At 33.0% G+C, this 26,932-nt stretch overlaps 3 protein-coding genes across 3 annotated transcripts; 1 reads left to right on the top strand and 2 right to left on the bottom strand.

Moving 5' to 3' along the window:
* Positions 1–8,671: 8,671 nt before the first annotated feature.
* On the bottom strand, positions 8,672–12,157 carry LOC139484427 (uncharacterized). The gene has a single exon (XM_071268159.1). It carries the CDS (start codon positions 12,155–12,157, stop codon positions 8,672–8,674), a length of 3,486 nt encoding a protein of 1,161 aa, XP_071124260.1.
* A 5,671-nt stretch (positions 12,158–17,828) lies between these two features.
* On the top strand, positions 17,829–21,619 carry LOC139484425 (uncharacterized). Its single transcript, XM_071268158.1, has 3 exons — positions 17,829–17,988; positions 20,137–20,296; positions 21,205–21,619. Exons 1-3 carry the CDS (start codon positions 17,829–17,831, stop codon positions 21,617–21,619), a joined length of 735 nt encoding a protein of 244 aa, XP_071124259.1.
* A 49-nt stretch (positions 21,620–21,668) lies between these two features.
* LOC139486393 (uncharacterized) lies at positions 21,669–25,072 on the bottom strand. The gene is made up of 2 exons (XM_071271268.1): positions 24,734–25,072; positions 21,669–22,685 (listed from the first exon to the last, which is right to left on the bottom strand). The coding sequence occupies exons 1-2, from the start codon at positions 24,844–24,846 to the stop codon at positions 21,704–21,706; spliced, it is 1,095 nt and encodes a 364-aa protein (XP_071127369.1). The 5' UTR covers positions 24,847–25,072; the 3' UTR covers positions 21,669–21,703.
* Between the last annotated feature and the right edge of the window lie 1,860 nt (positions 25,073–26,932).

Here is a 26,932-nt window from a genome sequence, read left to right as displayed (position 1 = left end):
AGTGCATGTTTTGGATTTAATCGATCCGGTGTAACTTTAAAACACATTTAATGATTATTTTTTGATAATGTCCATTTTTCAGCACCTGTTTGTAACACAGATTAGTATTTCAATCTCGGAGCGGACATTTTATTGTAGGTTTTTACTGAGATTGACGGACCTAGCAAGCGATTTTTACTGCATTGCCATTTCTTTTTTCTAGGAAAAGTCTTGAGAGATATCTGCAAAAAGTTTTTTTATGAACCTTCAGTACATGTATGCCCTGCTGACTGCAAATTTTCAGGTCGATTGGACTTGTAGTTTCAGAGAATATGTGGATTTTTTTTCAGAAGAGACGTAAGAACAATAATAAAATAAAAATGTTCTTGAATAATTGAGAGTTTGTTCCTTCAATAAACTGTCATAAATAAACAGTCATACATATTGATTGATTGATTAGTTGGTTGATTGATTGGTTGGTTGGTTGGTTGGTTTGTTGGTTGGTTGATTAAACACGTTTGATAGGGTCACTTAGAACAAGGGGAAAAAGACCTCAAGAGACCTTGCATCCCGTATTAAACGCATGACACGGAAACATACATTAAGTGATTGATTGGTTGGTTGGTTGGTTGGTTAAACACGTTGGTTAAACATGTTGGTTTAACACGTTGGTTAAACACGTTGGCTGGTTAAACACGTTTGATAGGCTCAATTTAAACAAACGAAAAAAAACCATCTTGGATCCCGTATTTAACACATGAAACGGAAACATGCATTGATTTATTTATTGGTTGGTTGGTTGGTTGGTTGGTTGGTTGGTTAAACACGTTGGTTAAACATGTCGGTTAAACACGTAGTTTAAACACGTTGGCTGGTTAAACACGTTTGATAGGCTCAATTTTAACAAACGAAAAAAAACCATCTCGGATCCCGTTTTTAACACATGAAACTGAAACATGCATTGATTGATTGATTGGTTGGTTGGTTGGTTGGTTGGTTGGTTAAACACGTTGGTTAAACACGTTGGTTAAACACATTGGATAGGCTCAAAATTGGATCCCGTATTTAACACATGAAACGGAAACATGCATTGATTGATTGATTGATTGGTTGGTTGGTTAAACACGTTGGTTAAACATATTGGTTAAACACCTTGGTTAAACATATTGGTTAAACACCTTGGTTTAACATAATGGTTAAACACGTTGGCTGGTTAAACACGTTGGATAGGCTCAATTTAAACAAGCGAAAAAAAAACCATCTTGGATCCCGTATTTAACACATGAAACGGAAACATGCATTGATTGATTGATTGATTGATTGATTGGTTGGTTGGGTGGTTGGTTGGTTGGTTGGTTAAACATGTTGGTTAAACACGTTGGTTAAACACGTTGGTTAAACACGTTGGCTGGTTAAACACGTTAGATAGGCTCAATTTAAACAAGCGAAAAAAAAACATCTTGGATCCCGTATTTAACACATGAAACGCAAACATGCATTGATTGATTGATTGATTGATTGGTTGGTTGGTTGGTTGGTAAGTTGGTTAAACACGTTGGTTAAACACGTTTGCTGGTTAACACGTTAGATAGGCTCAATTTAAACGAGCGAAAAAAACCATCTTGGATCCCGTATTTAACACATGAAACGGAAACATGCATTGATTGATTGATTGATTGGTTGGGTGGTTAGTTGGTTAAACATGTTGGTTAAACACGTTGGTTAAACACGTTGGCTGGTTAAACACGTTAGATAGGCTCAATTTAAACGAGCGAAAAAAAACCATCTTGGATCCCGTATTTAACACATGAAACGGAAACATGCATTGATTGATTGATTGATTGATTGATTGGTTGGTTGGTTGGTTGGTTGGTTGGTTAAACACGTTAGTTAAACATATTTGTTAAACATGTTGGTTAAACACGTTTGATAGGCTCAATTAAAACAAGCGAAAAAAAAGAGACCTTGAATCCCGTATCAAACACATGAAACGGAAACATTGATTGATTGATTGATTGATTGGTTGGTTGGTTGGTTGGTTGGTTGGTTGGTTGGTTTGTTGGTTGATTGATTGGTTGGTTGGTTGGTTGGTTGGTTGGTTGAAATTCAAACACACATAAAACTGTTTAAATAGTGCCAAAACCACATAATTTGATGACCTTGACCTTTGACCTTGTGACCTTCGTCAAGGTCATTGCTCCACAAGGTCATTGCAAAAGACCCTATGGGTCAAGGACCTTTGTTTAAGAGTTTTGCCTAAATATGGCTTTTTAAAAACCATCGATGGGAGTTATGTCCCTTACATGATGGTAAAATCAATATAGTCATAATGTAAAAAAGTTGCCCCTTGAAGTACTTAACATTTTTCACTGCTTAAATTTTCTGTATCTATAACCATTCAAGATTTATAGGGAAATCAAAGACATTTGAAAATCTAAAATATGACCTTGACATTTGACCTTGACCTAATTTTCTAAGTTAGGAATCAGGGGACTCAAATAAAAACATTCCAGGGTTATACGATTAACGGTTTATGAGTTAAAAAAACATACCGACACATTTATTCCGTAAAGATAGATAACTCCTATAAAATTTCATCGAATCGCTTCGATCCAAATTAGCCAAAATTTTCTGAGGATGTAACGAACAATTTGTAAAAAGAATTTTGTCGCTATCTTTTTTTGTTACGAAGGAGATGCACACACATGATAAACAGTGAATAGGGAGATAACTCTTACAAAGAAAATGGTTCGGCTTAGCAGGGTGAAATTTAAAAGCGCATAAACTATACGATACAATATGAGAAATATCTAAGCGACATATTGCGAAACAAACATTTATCGCAAGAACAAAAGTTGGCGGAAAAAAAAAAAAAATAATAATAATAATAATTAAAAACCAATTGTTCAGAGAACAATTGAAAGTCTTTCCACACCAAAGAAATTTGGATAAGAAGGTAGTTTCTTCATACTGATGCGATTAATAATGGTTTAATTATTCTTTTGAGTGATATAAGGGAAATAATATGCTACTTCCGGTGAAATCAATGTCACTTCCGGTCTCATATGATAGCTTCTTTCACACTGATTCCAAAAATATATAGTTTCTATATACTTTTGTATGTAGAATGGGAGATAATTGGTCACTTCCGGTTTGTTGGAAGTCGTTTTTAGTCGTCAGTAATCAGTTTATGTATCTATATGACAAAATATATGGATTCTGAGTACTTTTAAATGTAAAAATTGCAAAAAAGGCTACTTCCGGTTTTCTCAAGGTCACTTCCGGTAGTCATTTTTCAAGGTCATTTGTCACCTAACCTTTTGTATAAAGTCAAATGTCTTTATAATGAACTTACTTGAAGTTATAATCAAATAACCTCATATCATGACATTTCAGGGGCACCAACTCCTATAATATGCCATTAAATTGTATAAGACTAAATGTAGCATATCTTCATTTCAATAAAGCAGACATTTTGCACTTGTTCTTTTATATGTATCTTTCAAAGTGTCGGAGAAAATGCAAAAACAAGCAAAAGTCACAATTGAGAACTTGACCTTGACCTTTGACCTTGACCTCATTTTCTAAGTAAGGACCTAGGGGACTCAAATAAAAACATTCCAGGGTTATACGGTTAACTGTTAATGAGTTAAATAAACATACCGACAAATTTATTTTGTAAAGGTAGATAACTCCTATAAAATTTCATTGAATCGCTTCGATCCAAATACGCCAAAAATTACTGAGGATGTAACGAACAATTTGTAAAAAGAATTTTGTCGCTATCTTGTTTTGTTACGAAGGAGATGCACACAGAGGATAAACAGTGAAAAGGGAGATAACTCTTACATAGAAAATGGTTCGCATTAGCAGGGTGAAATTTAAAAGCGCATAAACTATACGATACCATATGAGAAATATCTAAGCGACATATTGCGAAACAAACATTTTGCGCAAGAACAAAATTTGGCGGAAGAAAAAAAAAAAAAAATAATAATCAGAACAAAAACAATAAGTCTTTCCACAGAAAAGTGGAAAGACTTAATAATAATAATAATAATCAGAACAAATACAATAAGTCTTTCCACAGAAAAGTGGAAAGACTTAATAATCAGAACAAAAACAATAAGTCTTTCCACAGAAAAGTGGAAAGACTTAATAATCAGAAGAAATACAATAGGTCTTTCCACAGAAAGGTGGAAAGACCTAATAATCAGAACAAATACAATAAGTCTTTCCACAGAAAAGTGGAAAGACTTAATTAGATCAATTTGGCATACTCACTATATATTGCTGCTCCAATCAACTTATATCATCCTGAACATGCATGTAATATTTGCAACTGGACATTCAACCAACAATCAATCCACCAATCATCTTACCAAAAGTGCATTTAAGGAGGCTCAGGGGTATAAGATTTTCAGAAAAAAATTAAACATTAATTTTTCATTACAAATTTTATTTAATACCTGTAGTAGTTGTTACTTTATCATATGGTACAAAAATCAATCCAAAAAATCAATTCCTGTTGGACCCAGGTGACTATTAAAATGTAGATATCATTGAAAAAGCTCCACTTTATCTCCCTTTGGTGCAAAAATGCCATTTTTTGGCATTAAAATTGAAATTTCTTTTTTAACTCATCGGTGACCTATATTTTTTATTGTTGTTTTCGAATAAGCTGTACATAAACTAAATAATTGTAAAATTTAAGCGATTGCTGTAATTTAGTTTTTTTTTATTTCGATATTACCGCTATTTCTCCTATTAGTTCAACTGAAAACTAGAGGGTCCAAGGACCCTGTGTCGCTCACCTTAGATTTTTGTTGACAATTAATGCATGAAATAACAATAACACTTTTTGTTAAAGGAAACTTTGTGAACCAAAATCTAATCTTTCTTGTGATTGATCTACTTTCAACTAGTTTATTATTTTCAGTTTTGAGGTCTAAAACAAACTTTTAAAGTATTGTGTTGTTTTCTCATGGACATACATAAAATTGAGAATGGAAATGTCTATATATTTGTTTTATATAAACTCATCATCGATACCAGGCCTTCATTTTGTATATACGCCAGATGCTATCATTACTGGTCAAGGATCATTAAGGAAACTTTAATTGATTTTGACATGTTAATTGATTTTGACATGTTCATCATAGGTGATCTGACCTTTAAATTAACATTCAAAATGAAAAGGTATTACTTGAATTGAACAAGAAGGTAGACACAGAGAACTAAGTTTTTGCTAGCTAAAATAGAGACGACCTTTATAGTAGTTCTAACATGTGTGAAGCTGCATTTTTGGGTTGTGACCATGTTTGTCAACAACTCATTATTTTTTCTCTTCTTGACTGGAGGTTTTGTTTTTATCAATTTCAAAAATGAATGGGGTGTGAAAAATATTAAAAGACATCAAATTTAATTGTTTATTATGATAAATTTGAACACATCAAATACTTCAAATAAGGCATTATAATATTCATTGTTTTTTACATTTTTTTTTTTATATATATGTGCATTTAAATAGTTCACCTTTAGAACAATATTTACATTCTGTAACAACACAATTTCAAAGTCAAAATATGACAGTAAAAACAGTACATATAAAAAGCAACACAGCGATTATATTATGATATGATTATTGTTTCCATAACTTGACTTTCAAAATGACTTTAAGTTAATTTGAAAAGACTTGTCGAGAAGAATATGCAACAGTTTTTCCCAACTTAAAAGAGTCTAGATTCTATATATAATTTATTTTGTCTTGAGCATTTAACAACTATCTGTCAAAGTAATTGTCATTTTTGTTTCCTTTCTATTCATGGTATACTGAGTTATAGTCCATAGTATCTCTGTTTTTAAGTTTATTCATATCAGTTCTGGTGGATTTGCTTTAATGCAAGATTCAAGAGTTTACTCCATACGTTTATCAATTCTTGTATGATGTTAATATAACAACTGAAACAATCTATATAATTCTTATTTTCTTCAGTAGTTAGTTTACTGAATTTACTTTACATTGGCTTATTATAAAACAGTCATTAAATGTTCTCAAATTTCTTCTCTAATAAGCAAATGTTCACAAATTTCTGCTCTATTGAGCAAATGTTCACAAATTTCTGCTCTATTAAGCAAATGTTCACAAATTTCTGCTCTATTAACCAAATGTTCACAAATTTCTGCTCTATTAAGCAAATGTTCACAAATTCTTCTCTAATGGCAAATGTCACAAATTTCTGCTCCATTAAGCAAATGTTCACAAATTTCTGCTCTATTAAGCAAATGTTCACAAATTCTTCTCTATTAAGCAAATGTTCACAAATTTCTTCTCTATGAAGCAAATGTTTACATGAATTGTTCATTAGTTTCTGTTTTATAAATGACTTCTACATATTTATCAAACGTATAAGCAATAATGCAACTACATAGTTGAGTAGAATGACAAATTAATGCAATATTTAACTTTTTTTTCTCAACATTTAACCCTTTGCATAAATTAATGATTTACACATTTTGATAAACCTCAGTACTTAGAATAAGACATAATTGAAATCATAAGAAATTGAAAATGTTGGATTTATAGATTGTTTTTCAATTTGGAGAACTCCAAGTAATTATATTATAATAAAATATGTGGTATTTGTACAGAAAATGATTTATTATGTCTGATATGAACATGAGAGCATTTCTTAAACAGAAAAGTCAATGAATATTGGATGAGATAAATATACAGATTAATTTGGCATTACAAAAAGTAAACTGTACATACTTAATCATGATAAATGTTTAGTATAAATCATATATACATATATAGTGAACAAAAGTATTGTAAATTGTATCAAGTTATCTATATGTAAATTACAATGAATATATGTACATAACAGCAAGGATTTCAACATTCATAAACATTTTGATTATTTAATCATAGTTCATCAAACAGCCAGTTAAATATAATCATTTTGTAGGAAGAGAAATGAGGCATGGAACTTGTGGTCTTCAAAACTCCCTTTTTACATCTATATTAAAGCAATGGGTTTTGATCGTATTCAAAAACAAATATTTCAAGAATTATATATATATATATACATTTATAACAATTAAATATCAGGAGTGTTCACATGCGAAGTGCACACAACTCTCCACTGATACAATGAGCATTCAGGTAGTTGAGGTTCTAAAATTTGATGTCTCCAATCATTACTGACTTGAAATGAATGGAATTCTACTTTTCTTCCATAGCAAAATGGTTGACCAATCACCAAGGGCCTTTCTGCTTTATGGAAGTCAAAGCAACACAGTTTCAAATTTCTTTACCTCTGCTACCGTTAATCCAGTGTACCTTTAAAGAAGAAAGCTGTAAAGAAGCTTTCTTCTATACAGGTAAAACTGGATATCAGGAGTCTTGAAGCCAACTCATTTCTATTCCTACTTATGAAAAGGCAAATCTGTTGGGAGTGGAAACCCATTTTCCGTTAAAACCACTTCTGCACATTTGAGGTTGCATTTTCAGCAACCGCAAATGTGTCATGTTTTTCAGCGGGTTTAATTTTCATTGTTTCAAACAAAGCTGATTTCGGCATATAAAATAATTATTACACTGAATCATTGTGTTTCAATGGCTACATATATAACTTTATGATCGGACCAATAGGAATCAAGAACATCTGTTTCAAAATTTACCTTACTATCAAAATTTAGGAAAATTAAGTCCAACAATGTACCATAAGATGTAGTAGGTTTAGACACAATTTGTGAACAGCAAAATGAATCTCTCATGAACTTTAGAAAAGAAGTGTTCCCAGTGTTTAAATCAATATTAAAGTCTCCCATTATGATAATTTTTGGATGTCTTAAATACACATCAGGAAGAAGGTTTGCAAGGAAAGTATCTTTTAGTTGTTGCAATTTGCAGTTTGGTGCTTTGTAAACAAAGACAACCTGAAAAAGACCTTTGGTGGGTGATATTACGTCTGCTATAACAAACTCTAAAGATGGAGTTGAGAAAGTGACTGTATTGTGAAGTATACAATCATTTCGATAATATAATACCAATCCATGAGGTGGTCTTGTATTAAAGTTTGTTTGCTTTTGGTCTAATCGAACTGGTGTTTCAAAACCAGGTACATGAAAATGGTCATTTTCATCTGTTGAAATAAGTCTTGATTCAGCAATACCAATTACATCAGCATCCAAGATGTTAGGGTCTGATAGAAGATCATTAAAATGAGCATGGAATGACCTTGAGTTGTTAAAAACTACTTTAAAATTGTTACTTGATAAGTTGTACAATGGCTTGAAGCACAACTGTAGAGTTGCATCTGTCCTTAGTCTGTGTAATTCTTGTCGAACACAATCTGCTACCGCTATTGCTTCTTGATTGAGATCTAATATCTGTAATCCAGTTAAAGATGTTACTCTGCTTAGGGCAACATAGTGAATATGTGGTATTTTCCCTTTACGTTTTGATTTCAGACTAACAACAACCTCATGTAATGTATCTCTTTGCGATTTATGAATAGTTTTTCCGGCTGCTGGGCGAAGAGGAAACTGAATTCTTTCAAAGGTCTTATATTTATAAGTAAATGACCTTTTAATGTCAAACATTGGAGTCCATATTTTTTCAACATCTTTTCCGTACAAGTGTGAATATTTTCTTCTATTGTTAGCACCAATTCTGGCATCTTCAAACTTAACCCATATGATACTTGGTCTTGTCAAATACAGGTTGGAGTTGGAAAAAGTCACCAATAGCTATGATACTCACACCACCAAATGAACAGTTGCTTCCCTTGATTTTTTTCAGCCTTCTCTCTAGTAAAGAGAACATTTTGTTTCCAACCATTGAAATTTCATCAATCAAAATCAGAGACAAATTTCTGTATTTCATTCTAAGTGTATTGAGAACATCGCATGATAATGACTGGTCAAGTCCTTTATTTGGTTGTATCTGGAAAGCATTGTGAATGGTCAAACCATTTATATTGTAAGCTGCCTTTCCCGTAGGAGCACAAAGAAGAATTCTTATATCGTCAAGGTCCTCACCTTCAATAGAACATAAGTGTCTGTGTAAAGCTTGAAATATTGTTCTGACAACTACATATTTTCCACATCCTGCTCCACCTGTCAAAAATGTATAAAATGGTTCATGTTTTGTTTTAACCCATGTGATAACATGTTGGAAAAATTCCCACTGTTTCTTATTCAAGGATCTTATCAAATCAAAATAATCTCTCTCACTTATTCTGTTTGCATGATTTGTCAATTCTACTGTTCTTGCTTCTATTCCAACTTCACGGGACATATCATACAGTCTATGTTCTGTTGGTCTATCTGGATTGAAGTGTACATACTGTTCAGATTCTGTTGGGCCTATTTCAGCATCTTCCATTTCTACTTGCTGTGTGGCAGGTGCTATTTGATCATTCTCATTACAATCATTTTCTGCCTCTTCTATAGCTTTCTCTAGATCTATCACTTTTCCTTCATATTGCTTAGCTTTTTTTTCTAATAGTCTTGCAACAGTCAAGTACATGTTTTCGAATGTTTCATGTCCGCATTGCAAATCTGAAAGTTCATTTCTCCATGGATAAAATAACATTAAGCGTTCTCTGTAGAAGTTTTCAGAGTCAGTCTTGTAATTGTATTTAACATATCTTATAACCTTAGGTGTTTTTCTTTGATATATTCGAATACCATTCTTCAGGGTTATGTCGATTTTGTTATTGATTTCTTCTATAATATCTGCATTTGCCTCTTCATTTTCACTTTCAGATTCATTTTCTTGCTGTTCTGTTTCATGATCATCTGAGGACTCTGAAGTTTTAGGATACTGCAATTCAAGCTGAGATACATAGTCTGCTAGACACCAGTTCTCCAGTTGTTTTGGTCTACGCGAGTATCTTTTAATATCATTGTCTGATTCTATTTCAGTAGAGTCTGGGCCTAGTTTTTCTAGGGCCGATGATTGCTTGAGGAGAAAAGTTCTTTTGTGTTGTGGAGATGTGTTAATGAATACAACTTGTCTTGTGGCTTTTGTTAAAGGCATCTGTAGTGTTAAGTATGTTGCTTCTTGTGCGCTTGTTTCAACAGAATTTGAAAAGTAATTCCCAATGTGCCTTACTTGATGCTTCAAGTCTAAATTTCCCTGTCGTGCTTCTTTTGCTGCTTGGTCTAGTAATGCACTCATACCTTTTTGTGACTTGCTTATATATGAAACAATATACACTGCACATGCAAATGCATCTAAAACAAACTGTAAATCGTGATTTGATTGCCAGGCTATCAACACAGTTTTCATGTAACCATTTACACGGACTTCAGATGGTTTTCGTTTGAGAAAAACTTTTGGACCACTCAAGTTGCTTCTTATGGCCTTAATGTAATTTTCATCATCCATTTGTAACACATCATCTAAAAACATGTCATATGTCATCTGGTCTATATCTTCTGAATTGTGAAGTGTATTAATTTCGTTTTGTATTTCTTTATATATAGTTTTGTACTTTTCTATGTCATCATTTTCTTTCAAAGGCTCTAAGATTACTGTTGCTTTCATAGGTGGAAGGGGGAAACCAAAACGACAAATTGGGTGACCTTTTTTTCTGCATGTTTTTGAATGTTTATGAACCTGCAAATTGACTAAACTAGTATCATTTTCTAAAAGTGAACAGGAGACATATTTATCAATAAATTCTACAACATCTTCATTTGAATTGCTTTCATAAACTGGTGCATTTTCAATCCAGATCAAGATATGAATATGTGGTGAACCTCTCTGTTGAAATTCAACTCTATAAAAAAAATCTGTCAATTTTCCAATAGGATCATGATCACTTTTCAACACCAAGTTAATAAACTGTTGGACACGATAGTCAAAATATCTAGAGCATGTCACAGGGTCTTTCTGAACAAGTTTAGATTTCTGATGCCAATCCATTTCTTCCAATTCATTGTCAGTATATTCTTTGCCATCATTTAATTTGCCAAGAATTCGTAACAAATCTTTCCAATTAGTGTCTGCAGATGAAAGAGAGCCAAACCATGTTGGAAGACCCAACTGTCTGATCATTGCAAACAAATCTTTCTTCCTCTTTTCAAGGTATACTGGAGAATTTCTTAAACTTCTAAAGATATAATAACCTTCATCTAATCTTACAAGATCGTTTACAGTGTTAGGATTCAGTACATCTTTTGCTGTCCATTTTTTTCCTTCTGATTGACACCTTCTTAGAGCAAGATTGACCTTATCACTTATGTTTTTTAACTGAATTTTTTTTAACTTGAAAAATATATTTGGTACAGACTGTGCTACTCTCCTATCCATGGACCTTAGTTCCCATTTGACAATATCAGTATAGTGAACAGAGACAGACCTGTCTTTGTTATCTGGCCTTCTTTGACCACAGAATATAGTTGGAAAAGATAAGTACTCTGCATCAGGATCACTGTAGAGACTAATTGGTCGTTGACCTTCACCAGGAGCAAAAGTTAAACCTGTATCACATAGTGGATTGTCGTCTGGAATGTGATCTAACAGTGTATCTGTGTTTCCAACATGAGTTTCACTTTCATCTACTTCACTGAAATGATCGGAGTCATTATCTGAATCATTCTGATCTTGGTTATCCTCTTGTTCTGCACTATTGTTTTCATTGTCATGTGTTTCTTCATTTATTTTGGCGATTTCTGTAATCCAATCCTCATTTATTTCTATTCCAGAAGACTTGTACAAGTCACTTGTTCTCATCAAATAATGTAATGCACAAATGACAGCAAATGGTCTCACATTTTCACTAAAATCACACTTTTTGAATTCCAGTTTCTTCTTTAGTTTAACTGATATTGTACCTGATTTCTCTAATGTATGTGGAAGTGAATTTATTGTAGGTTGAACTTCAACAGGCACATTTACTACATTGCCTTTAACTGATAACTGTCCACCTCTTGGCAACTGTCGAATCTGCATAAAAGGAATTCTTAATGATAACAGTCTTTCTTCTAAAGGATACAAATTTAGTTCTTTTGGTCTTTGGGGAAATCCCATTTTATTGGCTATTGAAAATCGAGGAATTCTTTGTTTTTTTATTGCATTGAGACAAGTATGACATATCCATTCTATGTCTTGTACAGATTTAAAATTAGTAAAGCAATGTGACATGTTAGCAGGAGTGGTCATTTTGACAGTTTTAGAATTAACTACAGAATCACAAAACCAAGTTTGTTCACATGAAGTACATATATATGTAGGACCATCATTAATTTTTGTTTTAAAATTTCTTATGCAAGCATCAAGAGTTATACCTTGAACTCTTTTCTTTTTTAGTTTTTTTTTCATGATCTGTGAAATCAATGTTTTTTCTTTTAGTACTTTTAACTGTCTTATCATAACATCTGTCTATATCTAGTTTGTTCTGTCTAGAACTGTGTTTCTTCAAACGCTCATGTTCTAAATTTTCTGGATGTGACCTATATTCTTGTTTTCTGTGGAAGTCCCGTTCGGACTCATGTTTTCTGTAGTCTTCATCTTGTCTGGCAATTTTTTTCTTTTCTGTTTCATTTCTTTTGAAAACATCATTCTTTCTAGCCTCTCTTTTAGCAGCAAGTTCTCTTTTATTGAAATCTTTATTCTTTCTAGCATCTCTTTTAGCAGCAAGTTCTCTTTTATTGAAATCTTCAGTCTTTCTAGCCTTTCTTTTAGCAACAAGTTCTCTTTGTCTTACTATTGGTCTTATATCTGAATTTTCTCTCTGACACTTCTTTCTATCTGCTTCAGTCTTTCTATAATTTTTTTCTTTTCTTCTATTTTGCATGTACTTTTTCATATATACAAATTTGGGTACCTTTATATACTGGTAAGAATTATTTTTTTGTTTTGTGTTCCTTAGTTTCTGATCATCGAAATAATTCTTCATCTGCTTGGTCACATCTTTCTCAGCATCTTTACTACTGATACATACAGGTAAAATTTCATATTGAGAGTCTAAATCAATTTGTAAACTTGTGTAAAAAGCATACAAGTAACTGAGGAGGTCATGTAAGTCAGCAAATCCAATCAAAATACTTTTGCCAGAGGAATCTAATGGATTATTCAGTGTACATTCTGAATGAGAATGAGTGTCAAAAAAATAGTATATATGATTATAATAATAAACTGCTGAACATATGGCTCCAATCATTATAAGAAATTTGTTTGACTGCTTAATACAATTTTGAATTGCTTCTTGTAATGAGAGAAATCCAGTCAACTCTTGATACTGTAAAGCTATACCAAACAGAATATTTTGTTTGTTAATGATAAAAATCCCTTCAGTAATTTCAATTTTGACAGGAATTTCATCAAAATTCAAAAGCACATTTTTAAATAATCCCTGTGTTATTAGTTCTTGAACATGCTTCCTGTAAATTTCATCTCCTTTATCTAAAATGTAATCCAGGTTCAATGTGTTTGAATCAAAATTTAAAGACGAAAGAGATAAGAAAACTAAACAATTACAAGTACATTGGTTTCCCCTGCTTTGAGCAGCAAATTTTGTGGCATACTGGTCAAAAGTTCCAAATTTAATAAAGTTTGCATTAAAAGAATTGAAATATTTTGATAGCACTTCTTCTGAATTATTTCTAGGTTGTTCATTTTGGTTTTGCAACAGATCAGTTTGGATATTACTATGAGAATCTGATTTGGCATAACTATTGTTTGATTCATTTAACAGAAAATCTGTTCGTATATGACAAGTTTCTTTTGCACAGTTATTGTTACTGTTTTGATTCAATTCTTTTGCACAGTTATTGTTACTGTTTTGATTCAATTCTTTTGCACAGTTATTGTCACTGTTTTGATTCAATTATTTTGCACAGTTATTGTCACTGTTTTGATTCAATTCTTTTGCACAGTTATTGTTACTGTTTTGATTCAACTCAGATAGTTCAGGTTTATCTAATTCAGATGTTTCATGTTCATTCAATTCAGATGTTTCATGTTCATTCAATTCAGATATTTCAAGCATATTTAGTTCAGATATTTCAAGTTTATTCAATTTAGATCTTTCAAGTAAATTCAAGGTACTGTTGTTTGTATTTGAGCGGAGGTCAGTATCCCCCATGTTATTTGAGATACTGTTGTTGAGGGTGTCAGTATCACCCAGGTCAAGGTCAATTCTAGTACTGTTTATGGGGCCAGTATCCCCAGTCAAGTCCGTCAGTGTCTTTTTCTGTGGATTTTTCACACCACGTTTAGCCTCTGCTGCCCTCCAATTTTTTCTTCTTGGCATTTTTAAAAATCTATAAATACATATATGCAAATAATGTACAATATGAGGACAAACTGTTACAAGTTCTTAATGCAATAAATGAAAGGCTAGATGAACAATTGCATAATGAGAGCTAATATGATTAGTAACTTTAAATATATCATGGATATAATATATGTTTTCTGCCAAAGAGTTGTCACTTGTTAAGACTTTCTTATAAATATACCTATAGATGTATCTATAATACTGATGCCTTGTTCACATGTATATTCAATTCGAATCTAATTCGCTATTCACATTCACCCACTCTTCTTTTTTAATTCATTTTACCCAATTCGCATTAGAAATACCTTTTTGTTAATAGGATTTAAAAGATAACATCATTAAGACAGTAAGGCAAATTTGACGTGCATTGCAATTTGAATGAGAAATGAGGTTAGAACGTAAAATGTTTGGAATGCCAATTAAACCAATTTGAATTACATGTGAACTCAGCATGATATGCTTCATGTATTGGAATAAAATAAAATATCAAAGTGCAATTATAGTTGCTCATATTGCCTTTGGCTAAGGAAAGAAAAGTTATATTATGTCCTTTTTTTTAATAATGATGAATATCGTGTTTTTTTTGTTTTTTTTTAATGTACAAAAAACTGTATAGCTTCACGAAAATGGTACTGCTGGTGCATTTGTTCATATTATGAATTTGTTCATAAAGAGTAAAATTTAGTTTAAGGAGGCTCTCGGGTATAAGATTTTCAGAAAAAAAATAAACATTAATTTTTTATTACGAATTTTATTCATTATTTAAAGTAGTTGTTACTTTATCACATGGTTCAAAAATCATTCAAAAAAACATTTCGTGTTGGCCACAGGTGACTTTTAAAATGTAGATATCATTGAAAAAGCTCCAAATTATCTCCCTTTGGTGCAAAAATGTCATTTTTTGGCATTAAAATTAAAATATCTTTTTTAGCCCATCGGTGACCTATATTTTTTATTGTTGTTTTCGAATAAGCTGTACATAAATTTTTTATTGTTGTTTTCGAATAAGCTGTACATAAATTTTTTATTGTTGTTTTCGAATAAGCTGTACATAAATTTTTTATTGTTGTTTTCGAATAAGCTGTACATAAACTAACATGACTAAATAATTGTACGATTTAAGCGATTTCTGTAATCTAGTTCTTTTTTTATTTCGATATTACCGCTATTTCTCCTATTAGTTCAACAGAAAACAAGAGGCTGTCACAACGACAGCAAACCGGATTTATTAACATTTATTTGTGTCCTGGCTATATCACAAGAACCATTACTGATGAATGGTAAAAGTGAAAATCGTCAATATCAAATTTGACCTCCATTTTGTCATCAGTATCAACATATTAAAATCTGAAAAGCTTGGATTGAATGGTGCATGAGTAGATGCAACAACGTGAATTGAAACGCCATTTTACGATCTTTCAAGAACGATAACTCCTGAACGGTAAAAGTCAAAATTGTCATTATTGAACTTGACCTCTATTTTGTCATCAGTAACAACATATAAAAATGCACGGACACGACTGGAAACACCATGTTTCAATCTTTCAAGAACCATAACTCCTGAACGGTAAAAGTCAAAATCGTCATTATTGAACTTGACCTCCATTTTGTCATCAGTAGCAACATATTAAAATTTGGGAAGCTTTGGTAGAACAGTTTATGCGTAAATGCACGGACACGACTGGAAACTCCATTTTTCAATCTTTCAAGAACCATAACTCCTGAACAGTAAAAGTCAAAATCGTCATTATTTAAATTGACCTCCATTTTGTCATCAGTTACAACAATTTAAAATTTGGGAAGCTTTGGTAGAACAGTTCATGCGTAAATGCACGGACACGACTGGAAACTCCATTTTTCAATCTTTCAAGAACCATAACTCCTGAACGGTAAAAGTCAAAATTATTGAACTTGACCTGCATTTAGTTGTCAGTAACAACATATTAAAATTTTAAAAGCTTTGCTTGAACGGTTCATGAGTTAATGCACGGACAACATTTGATTGCCGCCTGCCCGTCCGCCTGCCGTACATCCCCAAATCAATAACTGACATTTTTGTCACAAAAATCCGGTTAAAAAGGACATTATTAAAAATGTAGGCTTCTTTCGAAAGACAGATTGTGAGCGTAAATGAACGGTGACCCCATTTTTTTATTTCATTTTTCTATTAAGTATAAGATAAAGTTCATTTATAGAAAAATATAGAGAAATCCTATATTAAATAAAAATTTGATTTAGATCCGCGAGCCCCCTTAAATGTTTTAAAACAGTACATGTTTACTTCATTCATATACATGTATGAGTACAGAAGTTTGAACTATGACATTTGAAATCAGTCAATACAAATTGATGTTCAAAGCAGTTTTGTGCTTGTAAATATTTTAATTTCAATCTAAGTTATGAAGAAAACTTACCATTGAATAATTTCAAAAAAACTAATTAATTCAAAGTAACTGGACCATGTTGTAGAGGACAGGGCAACAAAATAGTCATCAAATTGATATATTATAATAGTATTGCATCTTCATACAAAATATCATTGATCTATCACATGTACATATGTAATTCTTATCAAACTTACTTGCGTAGAAAACTGAACAATTGACTATACTAGCTAGATATGTCTGAAAACTTAACAATTGACTATACTAGCTAGATATGTCTGAAAACTTAACAATTGACTATACTAGCTAGATATGTCTGAACTACATGAATGACCCTGTCTGAAAAAGTTGAATAATCTGCAATTTCAACAACACATATGGACTCAAACATGATAGTAGTCTCACATATCAAAAAGCAGCTCAAAATCTTAAGGCATGTAGAAAAATAGTCTGTATAACTGTGATTTTCAACAATTTTTAAAGTCTGTAACCCTTTAAATTTTCGTCAAAAATCGTCTGAGTGGACCTTAACTGAAACTTGATTCATCAGGGTTAAGTGACATACCAAAAATCAGCCCAATATCTGAAGGCGTTTAGAAAAAAAGTCCATATAACTGTGATTTTCAACAATTAATAAATTCCAAAGCCTATAATTTTTACAACAATTAGTGGAGCTTAATTAACAAAACTTAAACTTGATTTGTTACTCATGATTGTCAAGTCACATATCAATTATCAGCCAAATATCTGAAAGCATTCAGAAAAATATCAGTTTAACTTATTTTCAACAAATTTCAAAGTCTTTAACCCTTAATTAAGGCAAAAATCAGCGGAGCCCAGCGAAACCTAACTTAAACTGTAACTGATCATGGTTAACTATCATACCAAAAATCAGCTCAATATCTAACTGCATTTAAGCTGGGTTTATACTTCGGTTGCGACTAGCGATGCGACGAATATTTCTGTCGCCAGTTAAAACGCAGCGACTGTCCGCGACAACGCGCGATAACGCGCGGCATCGCTTCTATCGCTTACAAAAACCATTAACGCAAGGTCAATCGCAATCTTTCGCAAGCGAGTTGAAATTATTTCAACTTCATAGCGACATCGCTACACTTTTTATGTAAAATAAATAGGTTAAAAGGTTAACAAGCACATGTTCATTCCAATCATGGCATCGAAAAAGACGCAGCCGGGGTTTGACAGAGAAAAGCTGATCCATCTTGTAAGAGATACAGCATGTTTATGGGATCCATCTACTAAGGAGTATATGGATTCCGATATTACCCAGTCAGAGTGGCAAAGAATTGGCGAAGAGATGGGTATATCAGGTAGGATCTTTAAAGCTTTAATTTGATAAAAACTGAAACAAAAAGGGGTACCGAGTCCTTTGATAATCCCTCAAGGGATAATCCGCATATTGAGTACCTCATAGTAAAAATGTAGTATATTAAATCAGCGACGTATATCTTTTATATGTTTCTGATTACTAGTAAATATATTTATTTTTAAGACATCTATTTTTTGACACTTCAATATAATTTTCTAGAAAATGACAATGTAACTACATGTACTAATTACTAATAGTTGAAAAACAACGTGTCACAACAAATCATCTCTTTTAAAATGTATGCAATGTGTAATACTTGAGATTTGTTTATCATGAATAAATAATTAAAATGAAAACATGTTAGGGGCCGACCATTTGATATAAATTTAGTGGCTGGGTTGGGAGTTGGGATTAATTATTTATTTTTTCTATTTGTTATGACCAAAGTGATTCCACAGTCGCCTGTATGAAGATGTCATAATTATAGCGAAAAATGGGGAAAATAAAATATTATGTATAAATACTACTAAAAATATTATTCCACTGTATGTACATGTTGATAGTTACAATGTAAATCAATATTTGAGTGGTTGAGACTATCCCACTTGAGCATCATATTTCCATCATGATCTAAACATCATATTCCCATCTAGCTGTAGATATATAGGGACCTAAATACTACCGTAAAAATATATTATGCTCCCCTCCCATTTTTCGCTATGATTAAGAAATCTGCAGGCGACTGTGCTATGAAAGAATTTAATTTTTACATGGTGTCAGTTATTTATTTGTAGTTTTTGGCATCACGCGCTATTTATGAATATCCTCATCACCACCACCCCTTTACGCCTCGAAAATAACCAAATGGTCGACCCCATAAATGTAAATTTTCTTCAAATTATGGTCACCGTTTAATTATCTCGATTATCTTGTTTTTTTCATTCCTGTTTGATAATTTAATAATTTAGCAATGTTTAGATGTTGGTCATTTAAGGGAGCTACTTTTTGATTTTTTTGGGGGGAAAAGGGGGGGGGGCATGATGTAACCTCGGTCTTCCCTTTTTGTTTTTCACTACATTTGATCCTGCTTTTTTTACCCAGGGTCATAGCAGTCAATTCTATTATTCAAAATATCTATTTCATTATTCAAAATTGGCTATTTCTCTTTGTTCACGCGTATGTCGATATTTCAGTCCTTCGTTACTCCTCTAATATGCGTTGCGGAACATATTGACTATAGACCTTTTGTTCCTCTCTTGATAAGTTTTCGATTTAGGTATAATATATATCTGTAATTAGGGGCTGGAGGGTCATAGCAGTCCGTTCCATTATTCAAAATATCCATTTCATTATTCAAAATTGGCTAACATGTTTAAGCCCGCCACATTATTTATGTATGTGCCTGTCCCAAGTTAGGAGCCTGTAATTTAGTGGTTGTCGTTTGTTTATGTGTTACTTATTTGTTTTTCGTTCATTTTATTTATTTATAAATAAGGCCGTTTGTTTTCTCGTTTGAATTGTTTTACATTGTCTTATCGGGGCCTTTTATCGCTGACTATACGATGACCTGTAGTTGTTAATGTCTCTGTCATGTTTGTCTTTTGTAGATAGTTGTCTCATTGGCAATCATACCACATCTTCTTTTTCATATTTCCTCATTTTAACGCATGTTGTGACCATTTAGGTCCTCCGTAAACCCTCTTATGGTCAAAATATAGCTGTAGTGTCAACAGTCATTTTTTTAAATATTTATTTCACTATTCACCGCTTCAATTTGAATAATGAAACATAAACTATTTCATAATTCATTTTTTAATATTGAATAGGGAAAAGTGAACTATTTCATTATTTATTATTCATTTTTTAATATTGAATAGTGAAAAGTGAACTTTTTCATTATTCGTTATTGAATAATGAATAATGAACTATGAATAATGGACTTACTTCAGCGCGTTTAATTTATAAGCTTGGGAATATATTATATTTGAAATCTGATCAAGTAAGTTGCCATTCCATCCGATTTATTCGATTACTGATAACCTCGGGGTCCTGTTACCCCATCCTTTTGTTATATTTTGATTTTATTATGTACACCTTTACCTATTCATATATTGCGTTTATCATTTCATGTTTTTTTTAATTATTGTAGGAGCAGATTGTAAGGCCAAATTTAAGAATTTAAAGGATACATATCGAAGGAAAAAGAAGGACGAGAAGTATATAAAAAGTGGATCGAAAGGGTCAAATTCTAAGAAGTGGCCTTTTTATGAATTTCTCGCCTTTTTGGACCCAGTTGTTGTCCCTGTAGAGTACGTATAACATGTCTTTCAAGTGTTACAATATGATAATTTATAAGCAAGATAACAAGTATGATGTGTTTATTTATTCTACATTGTTGGCTGTAGGTGAAAGGGGGTAGGTTGAGATCTCACAAAACACGTTTAACCCCGCATGTTTCGCCTCCCCTAAGTCAGGAACCTTTTGTTAGTCTTGCATATTTTTTTAACTTTTAGTTCATACCTGTGTTCTGAAGTGAAGATTGGCGTCCATTTTCTTGATCTTGTATACATAAGAATTACGGGGTCTGCACAAGACCTCCTCTGGGTGTGGGATTTTTCGCATTGATGGTCTTAAAATTGTTTTCGTTTTGAACGGGTTATGGTCTCTTTGACATATTTCAATATATTCAAAATATTGTTGCACTATCACATGAATTAGTATTAAATACTTAACTTTTGAAAAAAAAATCACTTTATAAGTCTTAAATGAAATGTCATCTAAACCCTATGAAGTATTAAATATCCCGGTTCCCGGTACTACGTTCCCGGTATAAGCTATTAGCCATACTCTCTTATATTGGTATATGGTTAACATACTGAATATTGCAATCGGGAACCAGTTTAGGTATAATGGATCCCAAGAGAAAATTAACGTGATCTCTGCTCATACATCATTGCAATGTTGGAAATATTTATGTACTTCGGAACTGTTCCTCACTCTCTTTTTTCTTTTTTTTTCTTTTTTGTTTTCGTGTTGGTGGGGTGGGTTTGGTGGGGTCGGGGGGGGGGGGGGGGGGGGGGGGGTATTCTTGTCTTGTGTCTTTGACTCTCTGTTATGACAAACTTAGATTTGAAAAGTTTCATATGTGATAAAATTGTGTTTATAAACATGATAAATGTATCCACAAAATGTTGATTATGAATCATTTTCATTTCAGTTCATGCACAAATTTGGAAAACTCTACTTCTGAAGAAGAAGGGAATGAGCTTGAGGTTGAAAATGTCAGTGTTCCTCCAGTTAAAAAGATGAAAAATACTGCAAGAAAGAACATCGACACCCAATTTGTTGAATTCCTAAAGGACAGTAGCAAGACCCTTCAAGAATCTCTTTCTCAAGGCAACCAGAAGGAGTTGGATGAGGAGGGGCATTATGGACAAACTGTAGCTGCTAACTTAAGAAGACTCAGCCCACAGCAAAAAGCTCAAGCTAAAATATTGATCAACCAAGCACTTTATGATGTGGAGTTCAACACTCCATATCGAGAAGTGCTTTCTAGTAGGAATGTTAATACTAGTAATCAATATCAAAAAGTAGATGAAAATGAACCAACAACATATTTTTTGATGAATTAAAAAAAAATTCAACTATTTCGTTTAATTAATTTCATTTCTTATCATTTTAAAGAGATTTTAATGAATTATAAGTTTCAAATGTAGTTATTCCTGTTCACCAAAATGAACACTTGTATTTTGCCACTCCACCTTTCCTATGTCACTCACGAAATAGTTCTCGAACTTCTCCCTTGTTTCCCGAGCTCTTTTTTTAAACATGTTGCTCCCTGTTTGATTTATCCCAACGATCCCACTAGCATCACCAATTTCATTCCGCCACATGCCCTCAATTATGTTGCCGTTGTCATCTGTATCTACATACCTGGGAGGGCAGTACCTACGCTGAAGGACAGGAACGTTTCTCTCTTCATACTTGACAAAATTATGTAAAGACAATGCGGCTTTGACAATTTCTGTACTCTTCTCTGGAGTTGCCAAAATGGGTCTCCTAAATATCCTCCATCGGCTTGCAAGTATTCCAAAAGCATTTTCGATAACACGTCTTGCCCTTGACAATCTGTAATTAAAGATCCTCTTCGTATAATCTAACTGTGTCCTCGGATAAGGACGCATCATGTATTGTTTAAGAGGAAAAGCTTCGTCACCTACAAAAACATACGGGCAAGTGTTATCTGTACCAGGAAGACAACACGGGGCTGGAATATTAAGTTCTTCATTTTCTGACCGTTGACCTATCTTGGAGTTCGAGAATATACCGCCATCACTAAATCGACCCGGACATCCGACATCTATCATTGTAAAGTTGTAATCTGTATCGCAAACTGCGAGAAGAACAATACTAAACGATTTCTTATAATTAAAGAAATTAGATCCAGAGTTAGCAGGTGATTGAATCGTTACATGTTTACCATCTATTGCCCCTATGCAATGTGGGAAATTCCAAGTACCACTGAATCCTTCCTCAATAGTTAACCATTCTTGTTCTGTAGTTGGTGCTTTCAGATATTCTGTGTTTAGACTTCGCCATATTGCATTGCATACTTCAGAAATAGCGTTACAAACAGTTGATTTGGATACCCGGTAAGCAAGAGCTATCGAAGTTTGGGAATCTCCAGAAGCTAAATATCTGCAACAGAGCAGGAAAGAAAATCATAAAAGGATGACAAATTTCAAAATATAAGAAAAGTTTATTTTCTTTACTACTAATACAAGAATTGAAAACGAAAAATTATGTAAACAAATCCACGTTATTTAAAGACGACATGCACCAGGCAAAATTATGCATCACACTTTAAATGGTAGAAAACAGTCGCGCGACTTTCTACTTGTTAATTAGCACATATGACACAAAGAGACCACAGCAGGGCCTTGCAAGCTTGCAAGCACTGGGAGTCCGTCGTCGTTTGTCATCGTTAACTACCTTAACCATATTCGCCTCTATAATTACTGACCTTACTAGGCCAGATATTTATTTTGCAAAATTTGTGATGAATGGTTACGTACATAGGGCCATAATATACATGATAGAAGTAACCGCATTAATTTAAGATAGCATAGAAATAAATCATTGCGAGCTTGCCAGCACATGGAGTCCGTCGTCGTATGTCATCATAAACTATTTTAACCATCTTCGCCTCCAGAATTACTGATCCAATTACTCCGCAAGATATTTATTTTGCAAAAATTGTGATGTATGGTTACGTACGGAAGCCATAAATGGACACACAAAAAAATAGAATTAATCCGTGATCTGGGATTGATAATCCGTGATCCCAGTTTAGTAATCCATGATCTTGGTTAAATAACTCGTTATCTCAGTTTGATAATCCGTGATCCCAGATTGCTTATCGGGGATCTTGGTGTAATAATCCGCTGTCTCGGATTATTAAACCGAAATCATGGATTATTTAACCTAGAAAACGGATTATTAAACCGAGATAACGGATTATTAAACCGAGATAACGGATTATCAAACCGAGATAACGGACTATTAAAACGAGATAATGAATCCGTGATCTCGGATTATAAATCATTAACACTCCGATATTTCGGATTAATTAAACTTTTTACAAGTCCTTTTATGTCTTCCGTATCACGATAGAACGTAAAATGGCATTTGCTAACATGTATGAATGTACTTTCAACATCATAATTATATAACTATCAATTATTATGACTATTGAGGAAATATATAAATATACAAAAAAAATACAGATGAGCGACTTCAGGCTATCATGAGACTCTAGTTTATTTGCGAGACTATTTTAAAATGTTTGTTAACAGCACCGTTCCACGTGACTAATATAAATAAGATGTGGTATGAGTGCCATTGAGTGACATCTAATTCCATGACACATTCTATTCAATCGAATAGTCAAATATAGATATAGGCATGCAATACATGTTGAAAGTAAGTAATTTGATTTCAATTGGAAAATCAAAGCACTGTAAGCGCTATAAGTACAACTACAAAAAAATTGAAGACGGTAGTTGAAACAATGGTTTCAACCAATAACCAGTGTGTCATTTTTTGGCAATTCTGGTCAACTATATGCATAATCTGTGATGTAACTTGCCAGTATGATTATCAAAATACATGTACCAGTGTCTTTTTTGCCTAAACATTGTTTTATATGATTGAAAACAAGAAAATGAGTTTTTTTTTATATTTTCAATAGTCAGTGTAATATGACGTGCTTCTTTCGCTTTGTGAATAGACCATGCTCTAAATCCAATAAAATTAGTTCGCACATGCGTTCAAAACTCCTCCCTCGGAAAAATAACATGGCCAGTCGTTTATTTGTGTACAAACAAAAAAGGGAGGTTCGTGGAAAAAAGCTATTCTTTATTGTAGTTTTTAACATGGATAGGCATTATATTCGTGTTATTTTTAGCCCTCTCTATCGGTCGGTCAAAAATAATCACGAATTTAATGCCTACCTATGTTAAAACTACAATTAAGTATAGCCTGCATCAATTATTTTTTAGTTTTTATCTTTTGACTAGGCTTTTAATAGGCTTATAACACAAATATTGGTTTTTTTTTTTTGTGTTTGATGCCCTGCATGCAAGTCTTTATAAAAAAGAATATCATCGTTTTTCAAGAGCCTTTCATGAGGATAGTCTTTTTATTTCTAGAAAAAAACATTTTTTTGAAAGAAGTAATTTGATTACCGTAACGTCATTGCCAATCTTTCAGTAGCACTGATTGGATACAAATGTGTCCTGGGTCTTTCAAGCAGGGGACATACTTTTCTTGCCAACTTTTCAAAATGCTCCCGTGACATACGAAAGTAGAGAATGTGATATTCTGGATCAAGTCATATTTCCTGCACAAGATTTGCATAGTCTCCTTGTCGTCTTCTTTGCGCCAATATTGATCTTGTGTATTTGGTTCTTTTTCTTCTACTTCTAAGTCTGTTGTACAGCAACCATATACCAGTCATGTGCATCAAATATACATGAATTAAAGAGTTGGTTTCATTTTGTATTATCTTCAATTGATTCTCCATTTTAAATAGCTGTTTTGTTTACAAAAATCGCTAAGCAACGCGAAATAAAAACGATCGTGGCGACACGATTTTTTAGTATCGCATCGCGTCGCATCGCTGCATCATTTTGTCGCAGCGCTACGCCTTAGATAGCATCGCATCGCTTGTCGCATCGCTGCCGCTACCGAAGTATAAACCCACCTTTAGAAAATAAAGTTTGTATAACTGTGATTTTCAACAATTTATCAAAGTCCAAAGACTGTATGACCCTAATTTCTGCAAAAAATAAGCGAAGTAGAACAAACTTAAACTTGATCTGTAAAGCTGGGTTTATACTTCGGTTGCGACTAGCGATGCGACGAATATTTCTGTCGCCAGTTAAAACGCCGCGACAACGCGCGACAACGCACGATAACGCGCGGCATCGCTTCTATCGCTTACAAAAACCATTAACGCAAGGTCAATCGCAATCTTTCGCAAGCGAGTTGAAATTATTTCAACTTCATAGCGACATCGCTACACTTTTTATGTAAAATAAATAGGTTAAAAGGTTAACAAGCACATGTTCATTCCAATCATGGCATCGAAAAAGACGCAGCCGGGGTTTGACAGAGAAAAGCTGATCCATCTTGTAAGAGATACAGCATGTTTATGGGATCCATCTACTAAGGAGTATATGGATTCCGATATTACCCAGTCAGAGTGGCAAAGAATTGGCGAAGAGATGGGTATATCAGGTAGGATCTTTAAAGCTTTAATTTGATAAAAACTGAAACAAAAAGGGGTACCGAGTCCTTTGATAATCCCTCAAGGGATAATCCGCATATTGAGTACCTCATAGTAAAAATGTAGTATATTAAATCAGAGACGTATATCTTTTATATGTTTCTGATTACTAGTAAATATATTTATTTTTAAGACATCTATTTTTTGACACTTCAATATAATTTTCTAGAAAATGACAATATAACTACATGTACTAATTACTAATAGTTGAAAAACAACGTGTCACAACAAATCATCTCTTTTAAAATGTATGCAATGTGTAATACTTGAGATTTGTTTATCATGAATAAATAATTAAAATGAAAACATGTTAGGGGCCGACCATTTGATATAAATTTAGTGGCTGGGTTGGGAGTTGGGATTAATTATTTATTTTTTCTATTTGTTATGACCAAAGTGATTCCACAGTCGCCTGCATGAAGATGTCATAATTATAGCGAAAAATGGGGAAAATAAAATATTATGTATAAATACTACTAAAAATATTATTCCACTGTATGTACATGTTGATAGTTACAATGTAAATCAATATTTGAGTGGTTGAGACTATCCCACTTGAGCATCATATTTCCATCATGATCTAAACATCATATTCCCATCTAGCTGTAGATATATAGGGACCTAAATACTACCGTAAAAATATATTATGCTCCCCTCCCATTTTTCGCTATGATTAAGAAATCTGCAGGCGACTGTGCTATGAAAGAATTTAATTTTTACATGGTGTCAGTTATTTATTTGTAGTTTTTGGCATCACGCGCTATTTATGAATATCCTCATCACCACCACCCCTTTACGCCTCGAAAATAACCAAATGGTCGACCCCATAAATGTAAATTTTCTTCAAATTATGGTCACCGTTTAATTATCTCGATTATCTTGTTTTTTTCATTCCTGTTTGATAATTTAATAATTTAGCAATGTTTAGATGTTGGTCATTTAAGGGAGCTACTTTTTGATTTTTTTTGGGGGAAAAGGGGGGGGGGGGGCATGATGTAACCTCGGTCTTCCCTTTTTGTTTTTCACTACATTTGATCCTGCTTTTTTTGCCCAGGGTCATAGCAGTCAATTCTATTATTCAAAATATCTATTTCAT

The sequence above is a fragment of the Mytilus edulis genome, chromosome 8, assembly GCF_963676685.1.
Source record: "Mytilus edulis chromosome 8, xbMytEdul2.2, whole genome shotgun sequence".
Classification (NCBI taxonomy): domain Eukaryota; kingdom Metazoa; phylum Mollusca; class Bivalvia; order Mytilida; family Mytilidae; genus Mytilus; species Mytilus edulis.
The sequence above is the reverse complement of the archived record's forward strand: the minus strand, read 5'-3'. Positions and strand labels throughout refer to the sequence as shown.